At 45.2% G+C, this 17,507-nt stretch overlaps 1 protein-coding gene across 1 annotated transcript in view; it reads left to right on the top strand.

The window, feature by feature from the left end:
• The window catches only part of LOC101023172 (hepatic triacylglycerol lipase), a 159,003-nt gene extending 141,880 nt beyond the window's left edge, over nt 1-17,123 (top strand). The window contains exons 8-10 of the mRNA XM_003900989.5: nt 9,168-9,285; nt 11,817-12,035; nt 16,965-17,123. Coding sequence (XP_003901038.2) covers nt 9,168-9,285; nt 11,817-12,035; nt 16,965-17,076 — 449 coding nt within the window. The 3' untranslated portion in view covers nt 17,077-17,123. The remainder of the gene's footprint in view (nt 1-9,167; nt 9,286-11,816; nt 12,036-16,964) is intronic.
• The last annotated feature ends 384 nt before the right edge of the window (nt 17,124-17,507 follow it).

The raw sequence follows: 17,507 nt of genomic DNA, 5'->3' as shown, positions 1-17,507 counted from the left end.
TACTGTATATTTTAGTGCAGGGTCTGGTTGGGCAAGATAAACATCGCCTCCTGATTGTAGTTTCACAAAAGATGACTAACTTGGCCTGAATTCCTCTGGCTCCCAAGATATTTCGACAAAACCATCAAAGGATCTATTTTCTACAACCGTACGCCAGAACTCGGGTAAACACTGCGAGAGTACAGCAGTAGCGAGAGAGAATTGGGAAACAGTCGCTGAGCGAAACCAGGCAATTTATCGCCCACTTCCATTCTCACTCTCTCACAAGGAACCTTTACCAGTTTGGGAGCCTGTTTTTAAGGGAGGGGGAGGGAAACGGATCTGTACGGAGTAAATCCTGTTTCGCCAGCGCCTCGTCTCATTTCATCCTCACAGCAGTCAGACGAGGTAACCGGGTGGAGAGGAGGGAAGGGGCCCTCGGGGGGCGCTCTGCCCGGGCACTGGGCTGGATGTGTTGTACACATTAGCTCATTTCCCACTGGAGCCTCACAGCAACCCCAAGACAGACAGACAGACAGACACACACACACACACACACACAGGGTCAGGGCAAAGTCACACAATTTGTGAGCAGGAAGCACCGCACTGAATCCCAGCCTTTGCTCCTTTCACTGCCCTTGGCCTCGGGGCATAGGACCAAGGCTCCTCCACTGAGTGCCTCTCCCTCCTGCGGCATTCCAGCTGCGTGTCCCGCCTCCTCCTCTCTGCCCTCCTTCCACACTCCCTCTTCTGTATCTCCTCGCCTCTTCTCCTGTCCTCCCCATGCTGCCCTTTCCCCCTGCACTCAAGACTCCCTGGGTGGGGGCTGAGGGACACTTGCTTCTGTTGCCCACGGCAGCCATGAGAGCACCCTTTCCTGCTGGTCGGCGAGATGACGAGCCAAACTGTGACTCGGGCAGTCTGTTTTTGGCTTGTCTCAGCTTCTTCTTTGGAAGGTTTCCACTGACTTCAGGGAGAATTCCAGAAGAAGCGGGGGGTGGGGGGAGGGGCAGGTGTCGTAGACAGCACAGGCTTGGGGTTGGGATAAGGAGTGTCAAGAATCTTGGCCTTGCTGCCAACCACTTTTGTGACCTTGACATAATGACAAAATCTATGTGGGCACCAAGGAAGAGGTGAGAACAGACATGGGGATGAACCACTAGCCTGGGACCTGCAGGTGGGTCTGAAAACCTGCCCTGGTCAGTTCAGTGTGAAGGAAGGAAGTAGGTAACACCCGATTAACACCTTCCGGAATACAGGCATTTTTTCATCACCATCTTATCACACTCTTACAGCGACACTACAAGAGAGTTTTTAATCCGCATTCACAGATGAAGAAATCGAGCCCCCGAGAGGCTATGTGGTCTCAAGATCACAAGGTAGCAGGCGGCAGAGAGGACTCAAACCCCCGGGGCTCTGTCTACCCGTTGAGGACCCTTATTCCACCCACAGCACAAAGAGCTGGCAACAGGACGCCAGTCAGCACAACAGTCCTGGCCACACACAGACACTCCCCAATCTCCACCACTCACAGACAGCAACAGACCCCCCACAGAAGGGGCAGGCGTTGGCCAGGCATGGTGGCTCACGCCTGTAAGTCCCAACACTGTGGGAGGCCAAGGTGGGAGGATCACTTGAGCCCAGGCGTTCAAGACGAGCTTGGGCCACAAAGCAAGACCCCATCTCTACAAAAGAATTAAAACTTAGCTAGATAGAGTGGCGCATGTCTGTAGTCCCAGCTACTTGGGAGACTGCAGGAGGATTGCTTAAGCCCAGAAGGTCAAGGCTACAGTGAGCCATGATGGCGCCACTGCACTCTAGCCTGGGTGACAGAGTGAGATCCTGTTTCAAAAAAGTTCAGTTTAATTTAAAAAAGAAAGGGGCAAGCATCCAGTCTCATGACATCAGGGCATCACTTAAATGGGACTGTACTGTTAAACCCAAATGTGGCCATGAAAATACCTACACATACAGGTATTGTAAACAAAGGTTTACAAAATCGCTTTCCCTTTTTCTTCTTCACTTGCACCTGCTTTGAGTTAATTCACTTTCATTCAGCGTTGCTGGCACCGGCTGCCTTCTTTGTGCAGCAACACCCTGGACAACACCATCCTGGGTCCTTCAGTCCTGTGACCTTCAGCTTCCCTCTGAGTTAGAGGCATTTCGGGTCTAGGAACAAGCCCTCTGAGCTTGGAGAAAACACAAGAGGTCTCATTCCTACCATCTCCATGAGAGAAATCTATGGATTTCTCTGCGGGGGGGCAAAAAAAAGCCCTCTTTGATGTTTGCAAAGAGAGTCATAATATCTCCCAGAGCCCACATCTAATGATTCAGAATCATTGTTTCTGGGAGGCAGAACATAGAGAGAAATACATTCTTTTTTCATAAATTCAATAACCTGATCTTGTGAAAAGAAATATAAGTTTTTCTTTATTAAATGGCACCAGCAGGGTCCACACAGGGTTACAATCCAGGATTCTTCCTAGTGAGGAATCCTCTCCGGAGGCCTCAGATTTCTGCTCTAGATGGAGTTTCCCTGGTCACATTCGAGGTCAATGGACTATTTCTTGCCTTTCATCTTTAAGAGCTGAAGTAATTTCTGCTGCCAGAACTTGGGAGTATGTCGTACTGGTCTCTTTGCAGTCACAGGATCAAAAGCATTTTCCCCAAATCATTTTTTAATGTCCATATTAAACATGTCATAAGGTAAAGTGAGCAAAATCACTCAACTTTTTTCCTTAATCTTTGTAATAGCATCATTGTGCTGGGGGTGGCAGGGTAGAATGACAGGCAAATTGTCTTTTCTTTTCTTTCTTTTTTTTTTATTTTTAAAGAAAAACACTTTACAAAAAATCCAAATAAGAGTAAATGATTAGGACCGGGTGTGGTGGCTCACACCTGTAATCCCAACACTTTGGGAGGCCAAGGAGGATGGTGTGAGCCTAGGATTTTGAGACCAGCCTCAGCAGCATAGGGAGACTTCATCTCTACAAAAGAGGAGGAGGAAGAAGGAGGAGGAGGAGGAGCTAGTTCTCAGTAGGAATTAGTTCTCAGCATGAAAGACTCATTTATATTTAAAGTTAATTTCATTTAAAGATTTCTCCAAAAAAGTGCCGTCACACAAGATTCCCTGTGCAGACATGGAGTTTCTCAGGAGTGCTCCTGCAAACTCAAGGGTGCCTCAGCCATCAGTGCAGGTTCTGTCCACAGCCCGTTCCCTCGTGAGCCTCAGAAAGCATGCTGGCTTGGCTCCTCACAGCCCACACACCTTGGCAGGTTCCACCCTCCTGAAGAGGTGCTACTCTGGGGACACATGTTGTGGAGATAGGCAATTCTCATTCATAGGATGTGCAAGCTAAAGGGGACTTTGTATCCTCTAAAGCTGACTCCTGGGTTTTACACAGCACCTTCTCCTAAAATCGTGGAACCATAGCATCTCAAATGCAGAAATCAATCTCCTCCTACTCACAACTTAAGGAAAAGGGAAGAAAAAGTGTATCGCCAAGACAAGGACATGAAACATTTTCCCCGGCTCAGGGACCAGACGTTTAGGGGACAGGAGAGCGTCCTCTGCGGCAGCAATAGCCCAGGATGGATGTCAAGGGGTCAGAGCTGGCAGGCACTTGGTCTTGGTGGCTTCATTGGAAGCAGGTGTTGAACCACAACTTTTCTTCGGGAGCTGTTCGCCATTTGCTTTCAAGGGACAGACTCAGGTTGCAGAACCAAAACAGCAGGCGGTATAGAAAGGGTCTTTTGGAATTAGACGGACATGGCTTTCAATCCTGCTCCACTGAACTATCTGGATAACTATAGGTCTCCAAACCTCCACTTCCTTATTTATATTCACCAGGATAATTAACACTGCATCAGTCTAGGTCTCAGCAGAAAACAGGACTCCACTGGCCTAGATCAGTTGAAGAAAGCAAGTGGGACTCCTTACAGAGGGGTGGACAGTGTTAAGGAAACCAACAAGGACTGAGGCTGCTCCCTGCCTCTAACAGCAGGATGGATGGAGCCAGGGAAGGGACTGGCCGTGGAAGAACCGGAGCCGTGGAGGAGGGGCTGCTGCCAATCGTGGGAGGGCAGTGACTGCACAGTCAGGCTCCAGAGCACGGGGGAGCAGAGGGAAAACAACCCTGCCTCTCTTCTCCGCCCTGATCTCCTGCTAGTGCCTCTCCCTCCAGTGGTCACACCCAACCAGAAACCAATCAATGAGGGAGTCCGGCAGATGCAGCCTAAGGGATCCCATCCTGGGGCTCAGAGCTGAGCAATGGAGGGCAGAGTGGATGAGGACAGCGGGGGTAGTGGGAGCAGATGGACACTACCCAGCAGGGCATCATTATTTAACTTGTTATGAGGACAAAAATGATGTATGTAAAACACTTAGTATGTAGCTTGACGCATAGTAGGATCTCAACAAACGGAAGCTATTTTCTCATTCTTGGTGTCTTTAATGCAGTTGTATATCCATGTCATTCTTCACTCAGAGAGCCTGTTAAGTACTCCTTGGATGCCTAGTGTGTGCTGTGCCCTTGTGGAGATCCAAGCAATAGTGTGGTTCTGAGACTGCCTTTGGGGAGATAAGACATGGACACAGATGCCCATGAGACAAGGCAGAGGCCACAAAGGACTGCACCTTCTAGTTCTCTTTTTCTTCTTTTTCAATACTTGTAAAAGCTCTTTCTTTTTCCAATAGGATTCCAATTAGAACACATGTTTACTGCAGAAAACATGAAACTTGCAGAAGAACATAAAGAAGAGAATAAAAATGACCACTGTGCCCTCTCCAGAGATAAGCACTGTTAATATTTTTTGTGAATTCCCCTACTTCTACACATTCTGTTTTGCAGAGTTGGTCTCACACTAGACAATTTCATAGCCTGTGTTTTTTTGTTTTTGTTTTCTTCTTCACTTCTTTCATAAGCATTGAAATCATTCCAAAAATAGTTTTTAATGGCTTCATAAGAGTAAATCACATGTTTGGGACGATGAACTGAGAATCAGCAGACTAACTTCTAATTGCAGCTTCATCAGTTATTAGCCACGTGACAACGACAAGCTACTTAACTTTTTCTGAGCCTCAGCTTCTTCCTTTGTAAAATGATGTGGGAGGGAAGATAAAGTAGGCATCTTATAAAGTTGTTGTAAAGAGAAATGAGATAATTATGTGAAACTATTAGCTCAATGTCTGGGACATGGTGAAGAGCTAAATGGTAGTTATCATAATTGCTGTTATTAGTTCATAGCCATCCCTCTATTACTGAATATTTCAGGTGTTTTTAGTTTATTTTTAAACAAATGTTATGACATTTTTAAACTTCAATCTCTTTCCACAATTCAGCTTTTTTCTTAGAGTATATAAAGCTAGTGGTCCTGGGTATAAACATGTAGAAGTTTAAGTTCTGGAGTCAGGTTGCGAGAGCTGACACCCCAGCCGTATACGACTTACCAGCTGTGTGATCCCAGAAAAGTCACTTAACTTCTCTGTGCTTCAGTCTCCTCTTCTCTAAAATGAGATAATAATAGTATCATTTGTCTGAGGGTTAAGTGAGATGACAGATGCAAAGCACCTGGCAAAAGCCAAAATAGATATTAGCCAATGTTATTACTATGCATACTGCCATTATATGCTTTTACTTGCATTTAACACTGGGCTGAACACACAGTTAACTTCCAATTAATACATATCATATTAAACTGAATTGAAGATCGGTTACTGTGAGTGTTCCTTGAGTTCTCTGGAACATGTCCTGACCACTCATAAGAAGGTTAACCCAAGGCCAGTCCTTCCACATCTTACCCCCTCCCCTACTTTGGAAAGTTCTTTCTTTGGAAACTGTCTTTGGAAAGAACTGTCCTTTTTGTCTCAGTTTGACTTTATAAGACTGTTCACTTGTTACAGAGTTTCCTTGACAACCCCCAAATAGTGTAAGACGTCTCCAGAGGCTTCTGGGGTGACGGGCTAAGTCCCTCTCTCCAGTGGTGCCACCCAAGAGTTTAGGGACCTTTCCCAGGACTTGCGCCTGTAGTTCTTTTCTTTTTTTTTTTTTTTGAAACAGAGTCTTGCTCTGTCACCCAGGCTGGAATGCAGTGGTGCAATCTCGGCTCATTGCAACCTCCACCTCCCAGGTTCAAGCAATTCTCCTACCTCAGCCTCCCGAGTAGCTGTGACTACAGGTGCCTGCCACCACGCCCAGCTAATTTTTGTATTTTTAGTAGAAATGGGGTTTCACCAAGTTGGCCAGGATGGTTCCAATCTCTTGACTTCATGATCGGCCTACTTCAGCCTCCCAAAGTGCTGGGATTACAGGTGTGAGGCACCGCGCCCAGCCAGCTTTTTTCTGACTTCTCACCCACAGCCTGTTTTGCTGTCTTGAGGGCATCAAATTACCTTATTCCAGGCTTGGGATGTGAGCATCTATTGTGTTACAGCAGGGGTCCTCAACCCCTGAGCCACAGACTGTGGGCCATTAGGATCCGGGCCTCACAGCCAGAGGTGAGTGGCGGGCGAGCACGCATTACCACCTGAGCTCCGCCTCCTGTCAGAGCAGTGGCGGCATAAGATTCTCACAGGAGCACAAACCCTATTGTAAACTGCACATGCTAGGGATCTAGGTTGTGCACTCCTTATGAGAATCTAATGCCTGATGATCTGAGGTGGAACAGTTTCATCCTAAAGCCATCCTCCCTGCCCCTACACCAGTCCATGGAAAAACCGTCTTCCATGAAACCCATCCCTGGTGCCCAAAAGGCTGGGGACCGCTGGTGTGTAGGGTACTGTAGTAGGTACCAGATACTACCTGAGCGAGCTCTTACCTAAAGCAGAAAGCTCTTGGCCAACAAATCAACTCTTAGTATTTGCCTCTTGTTGTGAACATAAATAAACATTTGGTGCTTCAGAGATAACTCCTTTGGTAAACCCAAGACATATCCCCACTCACATGAGCAAATTAAACACAAAATCCAAATGGGAAGATTAATTTACGCCAAGGATAGGATTGTGTAATCTAGAAACTTAGCAATACTGGCATACCAGGACACTGGAGCTGATGTGTTAGCAATACAGCATTGGCAATACCCTCTGCTGGGCTTGCTGTATAGCTACCAACCTCCAGCAGAAATGGTACCACTTAAGAGTTAGTAGATTGATCGATGAAGAGATGAACTTCCACATGCTGGGTACAAGGAATGGATGGTCAAGTGGCTAGTTACCATGATCTAATTTTTTAACATTCTCCTACGACGAAGCTTGAAACTCAGGTCTTGAATCCTCATGGGTGATTTCCATCTTGTTAGATGTTAATGTGCATTGTGATATGTCACCCCCAAGCAAACCATCAGTTCATTCATCCCACAAAAGTTTATTAAGCACCTACTGTGTGCAAGGCACTGTTAGGATTCGTGGATTAACCACTGTCTAAATAGGAAAGGAAAATACACAGCAAGCATTCCATAAATCCCTTATCCTTTGCCCAAGCCAGACACTCATCTTGCCACAGGCCTGGACATGGCCTGAGAATCCATCTCAACACAGGGTTCTAGGCAGCTATTATCAATTAAATGGAATTAACATTCCATATTAAGCCTGTTTGCAATCTTGGAGCTAGAACACTGTAGATGCTTAGAGAATATGGAGACAAGAGAGCTCAGGAGGTCAAGGCTGCAGTGAGCCGAGGTGGCACTGCACCCCAGCCTGAGTGACAGAGAGAGACCCTGTCTCAAAAAAAAAAAAAAAAAAGAAAACTCAAAACAAAACAAAAGCCAATCCTGGTCTGGAAGCTGGACCCTGTATCCAACCCTGGGGAATGCACTGGGGAGAATAGGGAGACAAGAGAAAGAAGTCCAAGCAGTAATCAGCCATTTTGGAATGAGGTAGGATAATTTTCAAAACAGCTCCATAGCTGTGCCACCATGCAAGCTAAGCCAACACCATCTAGGGTGAGGGAGGCTAAGAGCATAGATGCTGCTATTTGACCTTGAGCAAGTCACTTTCATCTATCTGAGCTCCAGTTTTCTTATTTATAAAACAGGGGTGATAATAACAATGCCTACATCATAGGGTTGTGATAAGGAAATGAGATGTTGCAATGTATTCAACAATGCAAAAATGTATTTAACATTTAATGATGCAATGTGTTTAACAATGCCTGTCTAATAGTAAGCCATTTGCTTTCGATAACTAAATGTAGACTGTATTCGGTAAAGAAGAATAAAATAAATTATCCTCTTCCAACCAATCCATCAGTAGGAGGACATTCTGGACATTTCATAAAACGGAAAGCTTCTAGGCCCAAGTTCTGGAACTAGAGTTATGTTATTTCTATTAGGAAATACACTCATTGAACCTCACAGAGCTTGTTTCCAGGAACTGTCCCAGAATATAAATATTTGGTCACTAGGGCATATATTTCTTAGCTGGAGCTCTGCCCCACCCTGAGACACACCCCATCAGACAGCAGCAATAGTGTAAAATGGCAATGTGTTCCCTCTTGCCTCGTCAAATGCCTAAAAGGCACATATTCTTTGATTTACAGAAGGAGACCCTCGCCAAACACATGAAATATTACAACAGAACTTGCATCTAGAAATCAATGAGAATGCCAGATATCCTATACTCCTATCCTGCCACCTTTTGTTGGTGAATATTTATCATTATTACATTACAAACACAATATAAGTCCTGTGTAGACATTTAGGAAATACAGAGAAGGAAAAACAAGAAGATAAACCACCATTCAGGAGCAAAAAAAAAATGTTGCTAACATTTTGATACCTATCTATCCAAACTTTTCCCCCTACATGTTTAAATTTTAAGAAATAAGAGATTTTGGCCGGGCTTAGTGGTCAGGAGCCCGTAATCTCAGCACTTGGGAGTCGGTGACGGGTGATCACGCAGGCCGCAGATCGACCATCCATACATAGGAAACCTCGCCTCTGCTAAAAGTACAAAACTAGCCGAGTGAGGTGGCTGGGCTGCCTAGGTCCCAGCTACTCGGGAGGCTGAGGCAGGAGAATGGCATGAACCTTGTGAGGCAGAGCTTGCAGTGAGCCGAGATCCAGCCACTGCACTCCAGCCTGGGCGACAGAGCGAGACTCTGTCCCAAAAAAAAAAAAAAAAAAAAGAAATAAGAGATTTTTAAATTGAAAAGTCCTGCTTACATTCTCTCTCTTTCTCTCTCCCTCTCTAGTTTATCATTACCAGTTCAAGATCCAGTTCATCAACCAAACTGAGATGCCAATACAAACAACTTTTACCATGTCACTACTCGGAACAAAAGAGAAAATGCAGAAAATTGCCATCACTCTGTGAGTAGGAGGTGTAGCCCCCTAGGGTGATGACGCGCTTATTTTTCTTGCAAGGGTATAAATGGACTCTGTAATTTTCAAGAGTCAGGCCAGCTACTACTACTTTATTCCAGATGTAAACCAAAAAGTATCTGAGACACGTCTCAATCAATTTAGAAGTTTATTTTGCCAAGGTTAAAGACATGCCCATGACACAGCCTCAGGAGGTGCTGGTGACCTGTATCCAAGGTGGTCAGGCTACAGCTTGGTTTTATACGTTACAGGAAGATACAAGACATCAATCAGTACTTGTAAGATGTACACTGGTTTGGTCCAGAAAGGCGGGACAACTCAAACTGGTTTGGGGTTGGGGGTGCAGGGGAACTTCCAGGTCACGGGCGCATTCAAAGATTTTCTGATTGGCATTGGTTGAACGAGTTTATCTAAAGATCTAGAATCAATAGAAGAGAGTGTCTGGATTAAGACAAGGGGTTGCAGAGACCAAGGTTCTTATTATGCAGATGAAGCCTCCAGGTAGCAGGCTTCAGAGAGAATTGATTGTAAATGTTTCTTATCAGACTTAAAAAGGTGCCAGACTTAGTTAATTCTCTCCTGGATCAGTGAAAAGACCTGGAAAAGGAAGGGAATTCTCTACAGAATGTGGATTTTCCCCCCAAGAGACAGCTGTTCAGGGCCCTTTCAAAACACATCAAAGAAATATATTTTAGGGTAAAATCATTTAATTTCTTTCAGGGCCTACTGTCTGTCAGGTGATGCTATACTAGACTCTGGCTGGAATTTGGTGTCTTATTGCTACAAAAAGTCTGCTTCATCAGTCTTAAAATCTGAGTTTTAATGTTAATGCTGGTCAGTTGTGCCTGAATTCCAAAGGGAGGAGAGTACAATGAGGCATGTCCCACCTCCCCTTCCCACCATGGCCTTGAACTTGTTTTTCAGGTTAACTTTGGAATGCCCTTGGCTGAGAGAAGAGGTCCATTCAGATGGTTGGGGGGCTTAGAGTTTTATTTTTAGTTTACACAGGCTTGAGCATTTGAGCACCAATCACCGTGCAGGGCACTGTGGTAGGTGCCAGGTACTACCTGAGCTAGCTCTTATCTAAAGCAGAAAACTGTTGGTCCACAAATCAGTGTTTGGTTCTTTTTGTGAACATAAATAAATATTTGGTGCTTCAGAAACAACCCCTTTAGTAAACACAGCCCATCCCACATAGCCATCCTGGTCAGACAGAACATTCACCCAAGTCCAGACCCTCAAGTCCCTCCTCAGCCTCTCCAGGTCCCACCACCTGCTCAGTGTTATGCACTGTGGACTGAACAGACAGGGAAACTGGAGATGGCCCCACCAGGGCCTGCAGTACAGAGGCGAGCGGTGAGGGGCAGAGCAGGCGTTCCCAAGAAGGTCCCAAGAGCCTTTCCAGTGAGTTCATAACCCAGAAATTAAAGTGGTATCTTTTGACTTGGCACAGATTTCCAATTTCAATCAGCCTGCTCTGCCAGCCTTCCCATCTGTCCTTCACCCTGTTACCCACCTGCTCACTCTGAGGCTCCCCAGCCTCTCTGGCCTTTCCGCCCTCAGTGTGGACTCTCCCTGGGAAGTGACAGTAGCCTCTCACCCACTCCAGGGATGGTCCTGAGCTTCCCGAAAATTGCCCCCAGCTTTGGATCTCTGATCATCACACTGATTCAGTCATTCAGCAAGCATTTGTTGGTGCTCTGTCCAACACCTACCTAAGGATACAGAGGACCCTAGCCTCTGGATGCTCACAACCTGGCAGGGCAAGGGGATTCCTAAACAATTCTTAACAGCACACTCAGGAAGAGCTATGCCAAGCCACACAAGGGACCCCTCCATCCATCTACCTCGCCCTAAATCCAGCGCTGCCTCTGCACAGCCAAAAATCTCTCCCAGGGGATAGTTCTCAAGAGCAGAAAGGGCATCTCGCTATTCTGTCAACGCTGGGATATTTTAATGTCTTGGAGATTAGTGACTAAAGCTGATAACGATACCTCAGAGTCTGCATTTAAATCTTGCTCTAAATCGGTGCATCCTTTTTATGTGTAGTTTTTCTACTACTGTTATGCCTTACTGTTTTAATAGAGGTTTCTATTTATATGGGGGGAGGAGCATTATGTGGGAGACAGTGCATGGCGTAGGCATACTATGTTAAACCTACAGAAAGCTGAACTGTCCGGACGCCATTGCCAAAGCCCCTCTGTCTCCAAGGCAGCTTCTTCCTAAAAGCTAAGCTAGAGAAAGTTAACTAGGTTTGTTATAGCGGGACTTCTCAGAGCCCTTTTGATGTGTTAACACAGAAAATAGTATAGTTTTCCCAATTTTATTATCTGGAAATCTCTTTTTTATCCTGGCACACCTACTGCTAGCTCTATCAATAGTCTGTTGAACGCTAGCTTGGGAAATGCAGCAAAAATCCCAAGTCATTCAGGGAAACATAACACATCCTGAATGTGTGTGACTGTCACTTTGCTGTTACAACTAAACTGATTGTGTCTGATTTTCTTTGTGTGTTCAAGGGGCAAAGGAATTGCTAGTAATAAAACATATTCCTTTCTTATCACACTGGATGTGGATATCGGTGAGCTGATCATGATCAAGTTCAAGTGGGAAAGCAGTGCAGTGTGGGCCAATGTCTGGAACACGGTCCAGACCATCATCCCATGGAGCACAGGGCCCCGTCACCCAGGCCTCGTTCTGAAGACGATCAGAGTCAAAGCAGGAGAAACCCAGCAAAGGTGACCGCTGATTCAATCTCCTGCTAACGTCTATGAAGCACCCACCTGTGCCAGGCAGTTTCACAATTTAATACTCACATTCATCATGTGCAGTGAGTATTATTAGGTCCTAGTGATGGAGTATAGAAGGTCAGAAAGGTGAAGTGACTATCCCAACTTTACACAGCCGTAGGTGCCAGGACAAGGATTCGCACCCAGGTCTTTGAATCCCACACCAGCGTCTCCCCACTGCCCGTGGCTAACGCTGCCTGCCCCTGGAGCCTGAGAACCGTCACACTAGCCTGAGGCTTCTCAAGCTTCAGGGCAGGTGAATCACCAGGTGATGTCAGCGCTGCCGCTCCAAGGTGCTGTGCTAGATGCAACATCTCTTTTTTTGTTGTTTGCCGAAAGAAACGCTTTTAACAGCTCACAATCTCAAAAATCTAAATGTATCTCCCTCTCTGTGGTGGTATCTTTCAAATGTCAGATGCCAAAGAATCACTGGGAAGCCAAACACACTTGCAGAATTCCTGGACCTACCTGCAGATTCGTGGTGGGCTTGGGAAGGGGTCTAGGATGCCTGTTGTTGAATAACAGCCCTAAGAAATTCCAATGTGGAACAATGGGTCACCCTTAAGAAATGCTGCTGTGTTTGATTTAACATCTCCCGTGGCCCCAAAGTCTCCAGGGATATGGAGGAGTTGGGGTGGGGAGCAAAGAAAAGGAAGGACGGGGCTGGGCGTGGTGGCTCACACCTGTAATCCCAGCACTTTGGGAGGCCTAGGTGGGTGGATCACCTGAGGTCAGGAGTTCAAGACCAGCCTGGCCAACATGGTGAAACCCTGTCTCTATAAAAATGCAAAAATTAGCTGGGCGTGGTGGCACACGCTGGTAGTCCCAGCTACTCAGGGGACTGAGGCAGGAGAATTGGTTGAACCCAGGAGGTGGAGGTTGCAGTGAGCCGAGATCGCAGCACTGCACAGAGAGAGACTCCATCTCAAAAAAAAAAAAAGAAAGAAAGAAAAGGAAGGACCCTCCAGCGCTCCTGAAGTCCTCACAGCAGAGCAAAGGGCTGCCCACCAGCACACCCTGCCATAGCGACTGTGCTTTTCTGTCATCCGTGGTTCTCCATGGCAGAATTCCAGGCGTCCCTGGGCCCTCTCCTCTCTCCGCCCTTCTCTATTCAGGACACGGTCTCTCCTCTCCCACCTTCCTTGTCGCAAAGGCCATGTTTCTCTTTGGCTTGTCTTCATAGAGGCGGAAAACGGCAGGCTTCCAACCTCTGAACTACCCTCTTCCCTCACCCCCTGGGTTTCAGTTCCAGGAGCCGGCCTGTGGCAGATGTCTGCCCCCGAGTCCCTTACACAACCACACTCTGAGATTTTATCTCCCTAGGGTGCAAAATCCTGGCAGTTACTAAGAGCATACTCTGCCGTCTGCCAACAGATCTCCCAACATGATCAATCTGGGAAGATTAAACTGCTCGTTCCTCTTCTGCACTGAGCTCTTCTCACATGACTCTGTGGCCCATTGGAGCAGTGCTGCTTCTGAGCTCCGACCCTGCCCACGTGCTCTTACCTGGAGAGTAATTCCTCCGTTTTGGTGGCTGCTCACCCTGACAATCCCATGTGGCTCGACCTGAAAGGTTGTCCAAAGCACAGCACTACCCTCTCCACTGGGGCACACCCATGTGGTACGGAAGAAGAAACGAGGAGAGGGAGGGGCCTGGCGCTTCCGGGGCTCCCACACATGGTGGGCATTGAACCAGGTGCTCCATGGCATTCATCTCATGTGATCTTCACTGTGACCCTGAAATGGGTAGTATTGGCTGTGCAGGTTAGGAACCTGAGGCTCACAGAAGTTACACAGTTTGGGGACAGTGCTCAAAATTGTCCCAGTCCAGATTTGACTGGGATTTGTTCGATTTATTACCCTTTTTTTGAGGGTGTGCTGTTTCCAACAGTTCTTTCTTCCATTAGTTTTGGTTCCATTAATCTGAATTTTCTCAGTCTAATCTAGCAGAGTTGCAGTGCTGGACATTAACATATATATGTATCAAACCCATCCTTAGGGCTGTAGGAGTTACTGCTAAAAAAGCGTCAGGGCATGGCAGTTATGGGAGCTATAATTTTTTTTAGGTTGTAAATATTGAGTGAGTGCCTCCTCTGTGTCTACACAGTACCAGGTACTATTGGAGAACACACATAAAAAAAAAAAATCTGAGTTGTGGCTCTTGGTAGAAATAAACTCCAGGACCTAACCGGGAAAATAAGATGAATTAATTTTACTAACGGTGTGGTCCACCCTAGGGCTTCTCCAACTTTCACGAGCGCACAAAGCATCTGGGAATCCTGTTAAAATGCAGGTTCTGCTTTAGTGAGTCTGGGGTGAGCGTGATGTTCTGCATTTCTAACAAGCGACCAGGCGATGCTGTTGCTGCGGGTCCACGGACCACACTTTGAATAGTGAGAGTCCAGCATTACACAACCCAGGAAGCGTAAGAAGAAAGTTCACACCGGTGCACTTGGGGCTGTGCTGCAGCACTCTTTGAGGAGGCCAAGAGGTGTTCCCAGGGAGACAGGCAGCTGGCAAAGCAATATGGCTGGCAGGATCAGATGGACTCCAGTGTCAGCCAGTCCTAAACTCACATTTTAACTTCACTGCTCACAATGTGTGTAGCCTCAAGCAATAACTTCACTCTTCAAGACTCAGTTGTTTAGTGATAAATGAGAATCATAATATACATTTCATGACACTAATAACAACTACCAATTTTTTAGTGCCTTTTGCAGACCCAAATCCCAGAATCGGGCTGGAAAGATGAGACTCTACACTCTTAATATCGCTGCTAAGTGCAAGGGGGAAAAGGAGTGGGTTAGGTAACTTGCTCTGTGCCTCCATGGAAGAAATTCAGTGGAAGGGGGTTTTCTTCCCCCAAAGGCACAAAGCCAGGGATGAGTAGAGTTGTGGAGATGGTGAAGAGGAAGAAGAGACTATTGGCTGTACAGCAAGACCAAGTATAATAACTGGCTAAAACTAATGAGAAGACATTCAATTTCCACAGTACTCACATAAATGCAAAATAAAAATCAATGAAATTATCACTGGTTACTCATTAGTTTGGCAGGAATTCAAAAATAGACAACATCCAGAGTTAGTAAAGATGTGGAGAAACGGGCATTCTCATACACTATTAGTGAGAGTGTAAATTACAGGCATTTTGTAGGGGAATTTCATTCAACAACTAACGTTTAGTGAGTACCTACCTTATGCCAGACACTGTTGTGGACACCAGATGTATAATAGTGAACAGACAGGCCGGGCGCGGTGGCTCACGCCTGTAATTCCAGCCCTTTGGGAGCCCAAGGCAGATGGATCACGAGGTCAGGAGATCGAGACCATCTTGGCCAACATGGTGAAACCCCATCTACTAAAATACAAAAAATTAGCCGGGCGTGGTGGCGCATGCCTATAATCCCAGCTACTTGGAAGGCTGAGGCAGAGGAATCGCTGGAACCCGGGAAGTGGAGACTGCGGTGAGCTGAGATCACGCCACTGCACTCCAGCCTGGTGACAGAGCAAGACTCCGTCACAAAAAAAAAAAAAAAATAGTGAACAGACAGAGTCCTTGGTCTCACGAAGTGTACATTGTCACAATTTTAAATATGCATACTACTTTGAGCCAGAATTTTATTTCTAGGTATCTTATGGTCTTTCTGGAGTATTTGTGCACATAATCAAAATATGCACAAAGCCTATATATGAATACATATGTACAGAATGTCTGTTGCAGTACTATTAAATAAATAGTATACATAATAAGTAAACAGTAAATTCTTGAGAAAATCTTAATGTCTAACAGTAGGAAAATGCATTGTGGTACATCCTTAAAATGGAATGTCATGCAACAGAGGAAAAATAGTGAAATAGATTTCTACATACTAATATGAGCAGGTTTCTGAGTGCCATTTTCTGGTACCAAGGAAAAATTGCAGGAAAACATATACAATATGATCCCACTCAGTATATGTGTAAATGCATAGGAACAAGTCTGGAAATGCATAAACCAAACCATAAATGTAGAGAGGGGAGTGATGTTAGTGAAGGCCGATGGCGAAGAGGTTCTTTACTATTTGGCTTCATTTATTCCTTTACCATTTGAATTTTCAAGAATGCAATCACAAATTATTCATAGTATTTTTAAATTTTAAAAGTTCAGTTTAGTAAAAACTTGACCTTAGATGCAATTCAAAGAAAAAAGAAATAATAAACTAGAATTTTTCTACAGATATACCTATAGATATATATTTAACAGATGCAATTGGAATTAGTAACACAAAATGGTATCTCGGACCAGGCCAATGGCCGAAGCAGTCTAGTTGTTGTTTCCAAAACACATGGTGGTGTCCTCTTTAGTGGACAATGTCAGCTCCAATAAGAGGAACGGGCAGGGCTTACAGGGCTGAGCCAGGCAGAAACCGATGACAGTGACCTCATACCATGGACCTTTAAGAACAGCATTGACAAACTGGAGCTTGCCCACAGAGGGAAGGCTGGGGAGGTAAGCCTGCCTTAGGAGGAAGGGTTGAGGAACTAGAAATGTTTGCCCTGAAGTCAAGGCAAATATGGTCAAGGAAACAATAGTCACCCTCAAATCTTAGGTGAGCTGTCATACGGGAGAACAAAGAAGGGCTGCCCCAGGACTTTTCTTCTTACAGAACTGAAATCACCCCAGTGTAGAAGCCCAGGAAGTCTTACTCTGATTGCTGTCACTGACTTGGGTTTTGTTTTTCTCTGAAGTTACAAAAATATTTGCAAACATAAGAATCTCATTTTTAAAAAGACATCACATGCCTTACACAAATTGAGTGGAATTTGATAAAGGATGAAACACTTCAATAAGCTCCACCTCAAACTTAATGCTGTGTTTGCTTTCTGTTTTCTATTCAGAATGACATTTTGTTCAGAAAACACAGATGATCTACAACTTCGCCCAACCCAGGAAAAAATCTTCGTGAAATGTGAAATAAAGTCTAAAACATCAAAGCGAAAGATCAGATGAGATTTATTGAAGACCCAATGGAAAGAATAAATGAATCTTACTCCTTATCTGGAATGGTTGCCTTATTTAGAAGCCAAAATTACATAAAGAATCTCACATAAAGCTTGAATAAAATTTAGATTTAAGGGGGGTAATGTTTCACTCTCGTAAACTGAGCTTTTCAAAATGATGTAACTATTTTCCAGTATTAGTACAACCAAAAAGTTCCCAATTTTATCTCTGGTTAAATGTTAATATATGCAAATAAGTACAAATGCAAGAGCCAGTTTAGATCTGTTGTTCTAATTTACAATGTCTTTTATAATTAAGTCAAGTTTCCCTCATGTCCTTGCTAGTTTATTCTGACCAGTTTTTGAACCATGCTAGAAAGATACTTTTTATTAGGTAACTAGTGCTTCAATAAAGCAAAATTCTAATTAATCACCACTAGT

This window comes from Papio anubis, chromosome 7 (assembly GCF_008728515.1).
Source record: "Papio anubis isolate 15944 chromosome 7, Panubis1.0, whole genome shotgun sequence".
Taxonomy (NCBI): domain Eukaryota; kingdom Metazoa; phylum Chordata; class Mammalia; order Primates; family Cercopithecidae; genus Papio; species Papio anubis.
The sequence above is the reverse complement of the archived record's forward strand: the minus strand, read 5'-3'. Positions and strand labels throughout refer to the sequence as shown.